This window comes from Osmia bicornis, chromosome 2 (genome assembly GCF_907164935.1).
Source record: "Osmia bicornis bicornis chromosome 2, iOsmBic2.1, whole genome shotgun sequence".
Classification (NCBI taxonomy): domain Eukaryota; kingdom Metazoa; phylum Arthropoda; class Insecta; order Hymenoptera; family Megachilidae; genus Osmia; species Osmia bicornis.
The window spans coordinates 9,425,657-9,438,497 of NC_060217.1; the positions used below are offsets into that span (position 1 = coordinate 9,425,657).

General features: G+C 41.0%; 1 protein-coding gene across 11 annotated transcripts in view; it reads right to left on the reverse strand.

Moving 5' to 3' along the window:
- LOC114883068 (disks large 1 tumor suppressor protein) overlaps nt 1-12,841 on the reverse strand; it is a 335,824-nt gene that overhangs the window by 147,901 nt on the left and 175,082 nt on the right. For 10 of the 11 annotated variants that reach the window (XM_046290086.1, XM_046290084.1, XM_046290085.1 and 7 more), the window contains one exon: nt 1,891-1,986. The exons of the other annotated variant lie outside the window; for it this stretch is intronic. In XM_046290086.1, the coding sequence (XP_046146042.1) occupies nt 1,891-1,986 (96 nt within the window). The remainder of the gene's footprint in view (nt 1-1,890; nt 1,987-12,841) is intronic. 11 annotated transcript variants of the gene reach the window in all.

The following is a 12,841-nucleotide window of genomic DNA, read 5'->3' on the forward strand; positions in this document are numbered from 1 at the left end:
CAAATTCACTGCTGCAAGATTCTCATTCGCTTTTCACGTTCACTCTCGCGGCTCGATGCGAGCTGGAACAATTAAGTTTCACGATTTTTAAATAAAATATTTCGTTTCAGAATTATTTTAATACCGAAGGGTATAGAAACTCTCAACGTGCCTAGACGATTGAAATGTCACCTGGCTCGAGATCGATACCCGATGCGAATTGTCTTCGCACGGAAATTTCGCTGAAAATTTACGTACCGGTCTGATTAAGCGACCGCTTAATTAAACTTGGTGCAGGGAGAACGGTAACCGCGTGTTTCAATGGCAGAGAACTGCCGCGACGTTATTTCGTTGGTTATTTATAATTTACATACTCGAAATGTTGGTATTAATTCATTAACGGTATCGTCAGAGTTTTAATTAGCATGGACCGGTTCGTTCTTTGGTTCATTGAAATTCTGCTACGGGTGTATCTAGGTGTGTTTATAATTTTGGATTGAATATGTAATTTTAATGATTAAACCGTATAGCCAATAGTTACATAATAAGTGATATGATAATAATTTATGGTTGAGTGTTATTATATGTACCTAAGGATATGATGTTTCTAGCTGTGAGGGAGAAATATGAGTGGAATGTTTGGAAGTTTAATAAGTGGATGTCACGTCTTATATGAAGTTCATGGACTTTCCACTCTGAATTTGCAAGAGTGGAAGGGTTCCACCATCTGTACAAGTAATGATCTTCGACCTAACATGGTTAATCTTTGTCAAAATTTAAGTGGAATAGTTTGTTCGATGCTTCTTTCACGATAAACATTTAAAAAGTTGAAAATTCATAGGAAGACTACTGTTATGTCTGATTAATTTGACCGAAACTCGTTGTCACGATGGATGATTCGAAAATTCGTCTATCTGACCGTTTGGGGGAGATTAAATAACACGGAGCCGCGACTACATTTTAACACGCTAATTAGGTCGATTAAATCAAACGAAACGCATTATACGCTACCGTGTCGCACTTTCTGCACTTCATTTGCAAACACGAAAACCGCGAACTGGCACTGATAATGTCCGCTGATTTCTGGTATAATTTACAAATTGCATTCCGGCAAGCGAGCCTCCTATGGCTGTTCGCGTAATCATCGACTTTGTCACACGTGCTCGCGTTAATCGACGAAATGGCGTATAAAATCGAAATCCGTTTCAATTACGAACGTTCAAACCGACGAAGCAAAAATCAGATAAAATTATTCACTACTAGTCTCATTTTCAACTTTATCAAATATCAACCGTTCAAATTATTCTCTTTCGTTTAAAAATAACAGTTCTCTTTAAAGTTATCAGATTTTTTAAAACAAATGTCACTGTATTTCCTCAAATTCTTGAAACAAGGTAAATTTGACGGAAAAATAAGCAGAAAAATAAGAGCAGGTCGTGCGTTGCATCTCGAGTCGAGATAAAGCATCTCTTATTTTTTCCGCTCTGTTTGTCAAGGAAATGGGAAAAGGCAAAAGTTCAGAAAAGAAAATCAGACTCCAGAAAATTCTAGTTTATCCTTGATGTAAAACAGATTAATTCCTGTTTGTGTCATTTCTAAGAAACCTCATTTTTCGCACGAGACTAAAAGAGACACGAAGTAAATTCAATTTAAAATATACTTGATACGTAGGTTGATAAGAAAATATCGATACCTGATAAATTACCAACGAGTATCGAAAGCACACTTGACAAAGGGATTGAAGGGAGAAATTCGTCGGTAAAATAGAAATCCTTTCAGTTACAATGAAATTATGCAGGAACCTGACAGAACTCTTCATTGCCGACATAAGATTGTTAATCAAATAAAATCACAAAATTCTTTACCAATAAACATATATTGCCACAGAAAATTATTTACAGATTTACGAACCTGAGTTTCATCTACGTGGTCTGCAACATCAGGACTGGCCGACCTGCGGCCATAAATGTTCGACAATGTCTGGTTCACCGGGAAGGCTGGACCACCCTGTAATAATCACACGATCTAAAAACATCTCTACATATCCTTTCATTTTTCATTTAATACTACATTAATAATTTCCGCAGGAAATTAAACTTCAACTGATTCCCCGAGTTTCGAGCGCTGTCTGACTAATGGTACAGCTATTCTACTGACAGAGTAGTATCCCTATACATTTGGCCAGCAGTGTACGTGAAACCAAGAGGTAGCCAGAGAATTTCGAACAACGAGCAAGGAACGAGGCCGAGACTTAATTTCTGGATTAATTAACTGTTAAGCCTTAACTCGATCCTTGGTCGCAATTTAATCTTCCCTTCGTGGATCCTTGTTTCCCCCTGTCTTTGTGTTCGCTCCTGTTTACTACCGGTTCAAACCCGCTCGGCTAACGGAGGACCGGCAAGGCAAGTAAATAAATAGAACCGGTGAGACGCAAAGTCAATTATCGTCGAACGGGAACTAATGGAAATTCCGTTGGTACGCGTACTGCGACCACGTTAAACGAGCCAAACGGAATTATTCATGACGAACTTTCGATGCACAGGTGTGTTTAACATGCCGCGCCAGTTTTCCTACGGCTAGCCTACGCTTCGCTCTTTATTAAATATGCACCACTGCCGTTATCGTTCTCGGTCGACGCGTTTGTTTCGTCCTTTGCACGATAATGCCGTACTTATCACCCCATTGCTCACGGGTTCCACCAGCAAACGCGGCAGGAATTTGTTACTACCCCCGTGCTATTTCTACGATAAAACGAAACCAGATTCTCTATGATTTATTTTTCTTTTCCCTTTATTACAACCAGTTACGTGTAATATTTAACCTGTCAACTTCTTCCAATTAATTTATTTAATATTTGACGAATATTATTGGCCAGCAAAAGTCTGTTAAACAGACCGATATAGGGGAGGGAAAGATTTTCGTAGCTGCGGAAACCGATAAGCAGGGATTGCCAGAAAAATAAAGGGGACGGGAGATCGATCTGTCGCGGTGACCGGAAATGTAAACGAAAGACCACTTTCCGGTCGGGCTGACACTCGAGAAAAACGGTAAAACCTGAGGGGAGAGGAAGAACGTGTTACGTGTTTGACAAGCGACTCGGAGGGTTTAGGGAACATCGTTGACGTCTATGGGGAAACGACACCGCGATTCTCACATCAGACGTGTTTTGATTTCACACGAGCTCCACCGAGCAAGCGATCGTGACAAAGGTATATTTGAATCGCGTTTATCCATGCGGGCAGATTGAAAAAAAATATCACGCAACCGTGATGAAATGAGTTTTCTACGTGTCTCGTCGCTCCGCGTATTTTACAAAATATAATACCAGTACTCCCTATGTACACGAGAAGTTGCAGTTGAAAATAACCGGAAAAAATCTGTTCGCTGGTCTCCGATATTTGTCATTCACGATTTACAAGAATAATATAATACAATTTTTTTAATTTGACTGAAAAGAGAACCATCGAGTTTCGAAGGATCACATCCTTTTTTCAATAAAATTTATCCGTCAGAAGAGTTCACATATTTCCGTCAGAAGTCTAAAGGAAGAGATTCCTGATCGCTTTCCCCGTCTATCTCGTTGATTATTTTCAGTTCGAAAAGTTTCAAGAGCGGTTCCGTTTTCGCTTACGAAGAAAGGCACGTGTGATCCCTTATATAGCCGGCCGAAACCGGAAGAGACGGATTGGAAAGGCACTTGTGCGTCGAGTTCGTTTATCCGAAGATGAGACCGAGTCTCGAGTCTTCGGTAAACGTTCCACGCTACGCGTTTCTCTGTTTGAAATCTCGAGTTCGGCGAACGCTTCGGATGCATCGAAATGAAGGCAACGCCGGCCAAGGAACTTTTGCCAAGATAAATTTAGAAGTCGGCGGAGTTCGAAAACAATACGGCCGACTGTTCGCCGTGAAACTTCGATCGACGCTCAAAGTGTCCTCGAATGTGAACCAGCTATGAAAGTAAATTAATTCCAGACTTCATATTTGTTCGATCAATTACATCGTCGAGTAATTCAGTTAACTGAAACTTAATAACGTACTCGTGGATGACACAATTTTGGATTTTTCAAGTTGTAATATTAATTCTGGTGTCAGTTGAAAGAGTAAATGTTCTCTGAAATAACCATCCTAAAATTAAATGTTTACCCATTGATTCAAACAGCCGATATCAGTTTCGATTTAACGTTTAACGTATTCTAAGCGAGACCGCCTGCTGGCGCGCCACTCCTGTCTGATGACAGCTCGACCATAACTACTGGCAGCTGGCGTTCGTCTAGTCACCTCGGTCTGACCACAAAGCATCAGTATTCACTGGTAGCAAGCAACGCGGCAAAACCAGCCTGTCGAATGTGAATTCAGCGAAGTCGACGGTTCTGTGGCATTTAAACGTTCTCGATAATCCTCAATTTTTGATTCTGTGCCGATATGAATAGCTATATAATCATCCTTTTCCCTTCAGCAGCACGAAAAGCTCGGAAATAGCGAATGTTTCGAGTATGCATTTCACGATATGATGGTTTATATTGAATAACGTTCAAATTTTGTACAAGCAGCACTAGATTGTGTTGCTTTTGAAATTTTACAAATGTAGAAAATGAGAATTTTAAAAAGTTAAATTGACTAGGAAGTTATACGAGTTAAAGGATTAACAAAATTGAGCTTCGAAACTAAAACTCAAATTTTTGTTTAACTTTCATCGAACGTGAAATGCAATTGAATATTTTCCTACCGAAAACATCAGCTAGGTAGCTTTACCAGGGGATCTATTGGTACATTTGAAATCAAACCACGCTTGTTTGCTTTTCATATGATCCTCCGACATCGATTTCTCGCTCGACACCATCGATTCCTTTTGTACGTCTCTACCTCAAAGAAGCCACTCGATAACAATCAATTGGAAGCCCGTCGTTATCGAAATTCGTTCACCGACGCAACGGGGATCGTCGTAATAAAATTTCTCGTTGCGTGAATTCTGGGAATCTCGTGAAAAGACGTTCCATCGATTCTGGGACGAATACGCGGAATCGCGGTGTCGTAAAACCATTTTGCCATTCGATAGGAAACTTTCTCTCTCTCTATCTTCTTTGTCCGCCCCCTGATTCCACCCTCGACGCCACGAAATCGTACAGCACTGGAAGGTTCCTGCAAACGGATACTTCCGGTTCGCGCATTGCGACTTCGAGGCACGTACCTCTTCCCCGGAGGCAATGAACGTGTATATCCAGTTCAATAACTCGAAAACTCTGTCCACGACCGCGGGACTTTTGCAGTCGCGTGTATGAGACAAGTTCGATTGTTGTTTGTGTTTGCACGATAAGTAAAATGGATAGATAGATTCTATTGAGCGACGAGTAACTATCTAACACCTTGACTGTCACACCGAAAATAGACAAGTGTAGCAGAACACGTTAAAGCAAAAAAAAAAAATAATAATAATAATTTCGTGAAGCTTGGAATGAAATGATTTTCTTTTCTCAGATAATCCTGATGGATATGGTCCCAAAGTAAATATTTCTTCACCTAACGATATTTTCTACTGGTGATTGGCTTTTTTGTTTGACGGAATAAGTCGAAAACCACCATTTATCCATCTCAAGGATGTTTACTTATTTTCCTACGGTATTAGACTTTCGTTCCACGAAAATAGATATTGAACTCTGAGAATGTTACGTCTATTGCAAATTGAAGGAAACGATAATGCGCGTTCTAACTATCGCTGATTCTGCGATTGCCGTTTGGCTATGGACCAAGCAATTCTATCCGACGTGTTCTACCGTTGCATAAGTAATGTCTTGCTCCTATTGCCGATAATATTAGTCGATAGCAAGTAAATTCAGGAAGGAATATTATAACGTTTCTGTTTGGACCATTAATAAAGTAAAGTGTGTATACCGAACGTATACTGTCTGACAAAAGTTGGTCTCTACTCCTTAGAAGTTGGCCGGGTCGAGACCATTTCGCTTTCAACGGGGCTTCCGCCGAGATTTTCGAGTATTTCGCTATCGAAGGTTTTCCGGCGTCGTTGTGAGAATAAAATAAGGGGGTTTACCTCTTCTGTATTCTTCGGTCCAAAGCGACGGGCGAATTGGAAAGGTTTCGTGGGCGGATTCGATTCCTTTACGAGAAACCACTACCTTTATGCGTCGCAAAAGACCATACGTGTCCTTAATACTTCTTTTTTCGACGCGGCATTCAAGCGTCCGAAAATGAGGTTCCTTTGTATCGCTTTTCACGCAAATAATTTTCCGACTCGAATTGTCCTTTAAGAAATCGCATTGAATATCCCATTGCGTTGCTTCAGCAAAAATTCCGCTAAACTGTTGAAAATGGCATTTATTACGCCGTTGAAGGATCAACGGAGCAAACAAATTTATGAATGGTTGAATGGGATTCAATTCTCCAGCCGCGAATTATCTACGCTCGTCCAGCGAATCCTTTTTGTTTTCGTGGGAAAGCCTTTCGTGCGACACCGAGTTCATCGTACAAGCTTTAATGTTAATAGACAGCCTGTCCGAGAGCGTAAGTTGCGTATCGAACGAGGACACTCTTCGCAGCAGGACACGTCGATAATCCTGGCGGTGATGCACACGGCTTTATAGGGTGGCAAGGTAGCACGGATACCATGGTTGAAACTAATTTCGCCGGATAGCTTCGGGGGTCATTCGATGCCCACCAAGAACGTAACACTTTTATCGCGAGATGAAAGAGAGCAGGTGCCCGTGAACTCGATGGGATGAAATACCATCTCGGCTTCCACAGGACTCATGGATCACGGAGTTTCGAGAGACCAGGTTACCTCCATGGAGTTCATGAAGGAAGGTCATCGTTTCACGGGAAAACGCGTCCACTTTAAGCCGGGCAAATTTTCTTTCCCACGTTTATTTTGAGCGCGACCAGCATCTCGGTAACTTCCCTCCTCCCTCGGGAGTGTTTCTCGGTTATCCGCGATACATCGACGCGAGACGACGATGCAATTACCGCGATTCGATCTGACGTTTCTATGAACCCGTACACGGGGAACCCGTCAGGGTAATTACGTCGCAGACGATGGAAAATAATATCAAGAGCAGAGGGTGTGAAACGAGTCGCACTCCATCGCCTCGGTAACTTATTACCGTGACTTAAGGTAGAGAAAACCTAGGAGAGCTGAAAGTATGGGCACGCTGTAATGCTGTACTACCGACTCGCACACGTGTGCATGCATCTCTACGTACGCACGTACACCTTTGCATCGTCTACTTTACACGGCAAAGTAACGACCTCATTATCAACCACCAGCTGGTTGTTCCATGCTGGTATTAGCTCTTGGATATTTATGCGCCCTTTTATTAAGCCCGCCGCTCATTGATCTCAACCTTGTTCCCTTCTCGCAAATTTCCAAGGTCCCCTATCTTGTTATCATCTGTATTATTAACAGCTTAAACGTTATAGACTGCAAATTAAAATGCTTCTTTAAAACGGAAAAGGTATTATCGTTGATCTATGAATATTGCTCTCTTCGGCTCTTTAGTTTCACCGATTCATAGTCGCAGCACGTTTTTCCTCGCATCGAGCAGAAAATTGAACTGAAATCGATTTTCATGTTCGTAAGAAAAATTTGCGGAGGCCAATCAAGCAAAAGAGCGAAGATCGTAATGAATTTCTCGAATGCCGGCTTCCATAACGTAGCCGTAGCATCGATTCGTAATTTACGATTGTCGGTAAACTAATTATAAGCTTCCTCCGCAATCCCACGAAATTACGAGTAGAGGTAATCTCTGTTGATTGCCAATACGATTTCAGGCTTCCTATTTGCAATCGATGTTGCGTCTCCCATAACGTAAAGGATTATTGAATTCTTGAAACGATTCCAAACAAAGCCCTGGGATATTTCGTCGTTCAGAAGCAAAGTTTCCCGAGAAACTTTCCGATGGGACGTTAAAAACCGCAGGTTCATTTCCCAGATTACTTCTGTCGCAAACTTTACAACTTAATAATGTACTGTTTCACAATGGTCGCGGGACCAACTGTCTGGAAGGGGTATTCAAACAAATCGCGCCCTAAAAGCAGATCGATCATATTCGATCGATCGAGTCCGTTTGTGCGCGGTTCGTAATAAATTCCTATAACTGAAGCCAGCGAACGGAAGTCTGAGGTAGAATGGGTTACGACAGCTTTATGCTCGTGGTTGGAGCCAAGAATCTCGTTATATATCCACAATTCAAACGCTAACCCTCTCCCGAGCCCTTCATCCGTCGCAAAATTTTAAAGGATTTACCTGGACTAACCTATGCTTAACTAGTAACCAGAATTATTTCATTAAATCCCTCGCGAAATTTTAAGGGATTCAACCTGTCTGTGTTGAATTAATATTATTTCATTGAATCGTTGATGCAATTTATCATTATTGTAATTATTCGTTGGTTATCATGATCCTTCTTTTACGAATTGAAATTATTTTATTATATTCTCTATATATTTTTTATCGTGATTTTAATTATCTATTTTAAATTCTATAAAAACGACGCAGTTTTATAAGCTACCAAAAATCAATTATTCCGGTAGAAAGTGTAACTGGAAGGGTTCACGAACCGTATAGCCTGTTACCGAGGAAATAGGGGTGAATTTCAAATTCAGAATAACGCGGTAGACCACTTCGAATGGTTCAAGTGCTGGTGCATAGGCAGCGTAACGATCACAATATATATTCTTCCGAAATGGCAACGGAACAAGACAGGTTTATGGGTTCATCGATCGTCGCTGACTCCTGGGCAAACGATATAGGCTCGAGATTGAGGCCACCAGCTACCCGTTGCAATATAACGTCCGCTGGTGAAGTCGTTGTCATAGGTTCGTGGGATAGTCGTGTACAAGCACAGTTACAGAACCAACAAGACTAGACGTGCATTTGTTTTCAAGGGATCTTGAATTTGTGACTTGAAAACGAGCCAGTATAGAAATATGAAACACTTCGCACTGCAACAGTTTAACGTACGTTGACAATGAGCAGATTGTTTCGATATCAACGACGGTGTCAATCGGTGTCATTCGATGCCTCAGCTTTACCATCTTATAGTAACATACAAAAAATTTTTTTTTAAATATACTGATCGAATTGAGTAACCTCCTCGTTTGGGACCCCCAAAATTATGAACGCTCGAGAACAAAGACTTTCTGTATCTCTAGTCACTGCCCGATGCTTGTTCCTTTGATATGGCGAACAGGTCATGGCAAGTGCATTTTAAATACCCCACTTTCTTTTCCTATCCTCATTTCCCCTTGCACTTTATTCTGCCTTTGTCTCTGATTTCACTACCATTCTTTGCTTGTGTTTATTTTCTTCATTACAAAGCGTCCCTTAAGTAATTCACTAAATACTTTTTTAAAAGTATTCTTCATCTCAAAGCATGTATAATGTGCTCTCAAATTCTAGTCCAGTATTCTAGTATTTTAAAGACACCGGGTATGTTTCTTCACCTTTCTTTTTGTCTCCTTTATCTCTCCAATGTTTCTTTTTATTTTCTTCACTTGTTTTTCCGCTAGCTTCTCTACACCTCTCGTCGAGTCACCCGTTCTTCTAAATTTCTTTCCTTTTCTGTTTTTCTATTTAACTACCTCTCATTGTCCCTGTCTACGCCTCTTCCACCCCTTTGTTTCTCTCTATTTCTCCTCGGTTATTCTCTTTTTATCTGCTCTCATTTCTCCGTGACCCAAGCCTTTCTTCAACGGACCGTCTCTTCCGATCCCGGTTGATCCAGCGTGGTGTTCGATCACAAAGCAACATTCTATGTACCCGGCAAAGACCTAACGGTATGTACGTGTGCTTGTTGAGTGGTTTGCGTGGAACGTCAACGTTCTATGACGAGAGAAATGCTGCTTGTCCGTGACGATAAATGTCACGGAACATTGTCAAAGCGATTAGGTTGCCGTTACGTCATTCACCATGCGCAATGACTCGATCGTTCGGAAAATTCGTTTATCATTTATGGCAACGTTACTCTAATGTTCTTTGAAATGTCGCGAACAGAATTTCCAGCGGTTCCTTTGTCCGAAGATGAATCGAAACCTCCGATCAGAGATGATTTACGACTTTATTATTAATTGATCAAAGCTTTCGAGAAATGTAACGATAAAATGAAGACAAAATAAAGAACAAGAAAATAAAAAAATAAAAAAACTGATACAGTAACTGCGAAACAGAGACGTGAAAATTTGAAAACCACGTATACGTGGGTGATACTGAAATTTTTATCGGATCACGAATAGCAAACGAAACGAAATATTAATATTGAAAAACCGAGACAAAGTTGCGTTTTTTCATCTACTGGAAAATACAAACCCCGCTAGAATATTCATCTCGAGAGCGTCAGAATTGCATGCCCACACACATGCAGCTTTCGCAAACGCCATTGAAAACCTTACAGAGGTTTATTCTACAACACCATCTTGCAGAATCGTAGAACAGCAAAGCCGTGGAGCGTGTTAAATAAACAGGCAAACAAATCAATTCAATCGTAATATCCTGTATTGTATACAGATTAATAATTACAATGCTGTTGAATTGTCTACGAACGATTCATCTGGTACATAGATGAACAAAAGCGAATTCCAGGATCGTATGCATTCGCAGATGCATCAAAGTTCTCGTATAACGGTGCAACGATGCCTGGTCGAGGGCATTGATGTAACACAGCACGTACATCGGAACGAAATCGATGGACGAACATCGAAACGAGTCCGGGTTGGATTAAACCACGCATATCTGGCATCCATTGCAGGTTGCAGTTACGTTGCCAAATATTTCTGTCGGCAGGGAGCACGGGAAGGCACTGAAATATGACCGGCGCGACTATGCTACTCGATTGTAAAATCTGGATATATCATAGTAGAATAAATGGTCCGACTACAAATATTTCAGAATCGTTGTCGTTGGAAAAAGGAACAATTTGAAAAACGACCATACCATTCTTTTCCTTTTTTTTCCTTTTCATCCGACCTAAAAATCACTTTTCAGAATACGATCATTTGCACTTTCTACCTGTAACACCTAACCGAAGGTAGTTCGACAAATTGCAGGATCTATCAGAGGATGTTACGTTCATCAGCTAAACGGCAATTTTTCACCGCGTTATCGACCAATACGCGATGATTATGCGGAAACGTTTCAAATGAAATTTCCAGTTGGTTCAGGAATTGCGCGAAGTTATCTGATAACGTCGAAACGTGCATCGTTTAGAGGATTACCATGGTTCAGAAACTCGACCATTCCCTTCTATGGACGAGTTAATCAGTCAGATGGAAGTAAAAATTTCCAAAAATTCCGCTTGATTTCTAATGGAATCGAAGAGCGGAAAATGGGCGAGCAAAGTTTGACAAGAGAATCGATTGGTTGGAACTCTAAAAGCTGACCAAATCTCTTCAAGTATCCACGGAGGAAGCTCGTTCGAGAACTTGAATCCGATCGTGTTGATCACTCGAAAGGATTTACTGGCTGCATAAGCTTTTCACGTTGATGGAAGTAAATTTAGTTACCGATCGACGGCTTGACAACGCGGCGAATACTGTGCAAGATTTAAGCAGCCTGTTGTGCGTTTAAGCTGCTCTAAAACCAGCTGGGTGACGGCTTGACTGGACTAATTACCCACCATGGTACACCGAAATCCAGCCTATACTTGCTGATCAATAATCATTCCTCTTTGGATTTATGATTCCAACTACACGTTTGGTTAACATCACAAGTATCCAATCATCTACGGACAGATTATCCCGTATCATGGGTTATGGGTTGAGAAAGAATTACACTGTTATTCGACGACGATACCAGTTTGCATGATCGCGGTTTGTTCCGACAGTTGGTCTGACTGTTGCTAGTTTCAAGATTGCGAACAGACAAGCGGAGAATAAGCTCGGGGGCAATAATTCCTCTTCGAGGAAATGGATATTCCATGAGCGAAACGGTAACGGTGCTCTACAAAATGTTGAAGAGAAAATCCTCTGCCTACAATCTCGAAAGTATATCTTAGAAATTGTTGTCACTGTCGTAAAACACGGTTTTAACATCATCGTACAACGCATTCGTTACAGCCGCGAAACGTGCCCCTGGTCTTCGTGAAATATTTTACGCACAAAGTGTTGTTTATTAAGATACAGAGAGGGATTTGTTTCAACTTTCGCGAGTAAAGTTTCCAGCCGAATACGGTACGTTACGGTTAAGACGTCGACGTTTACTTTATAAAGTGCTGACAATGCGTTACGTCGTCGAGTTCATAAAATTTTCCATTTCCATCCCCGACTTCCGTTCGCCTTTTCTTCTCGACGCGGCCAAGCACGTTCCCGCTATAGGAATGAATGAAAAGACGAGCAAGAATAGCCCGATAAGCTCGAGTTCGAAAGATCGATCGACATGCACCGCGCAGCAACCTCGGTTAGGTCTGATTTTGCCTCGGGTTACCTCTGCCTAGGATAAAACTGACCTTTCCATTTGCTCGATTTCGAGGAATAAAATGGACATCGTTGCGCTCACTGTTCCCATTGTGAAAATCTTTATCTCTCGTTAAACCTGTTGTGAAAACGCGTTGACAAAATCCCAGAAAGACTGGAATTTTCCAGTAGGTATTACAATAAGTTTAGTTAGTGAGAAAAAGTGGAGATTTATGTATTTTTAAATAAAAATGATAACACTGTGAAACGATTATCTTTTCTCTTATTTTTTGAAATGGAACGTCAAATTTTGTATGTATCCAAAAGATAATATTTGTGAAACGTTAAACACGTCACGCTCTTCTGACTGTAAAAACAAAGTTCTGCTGTAATTTCCGATATAATACGCTTTTTATTTTCTGTCAGTGCCCTGACGCGCGTTAATTTAAACCACCGACCATTCTGA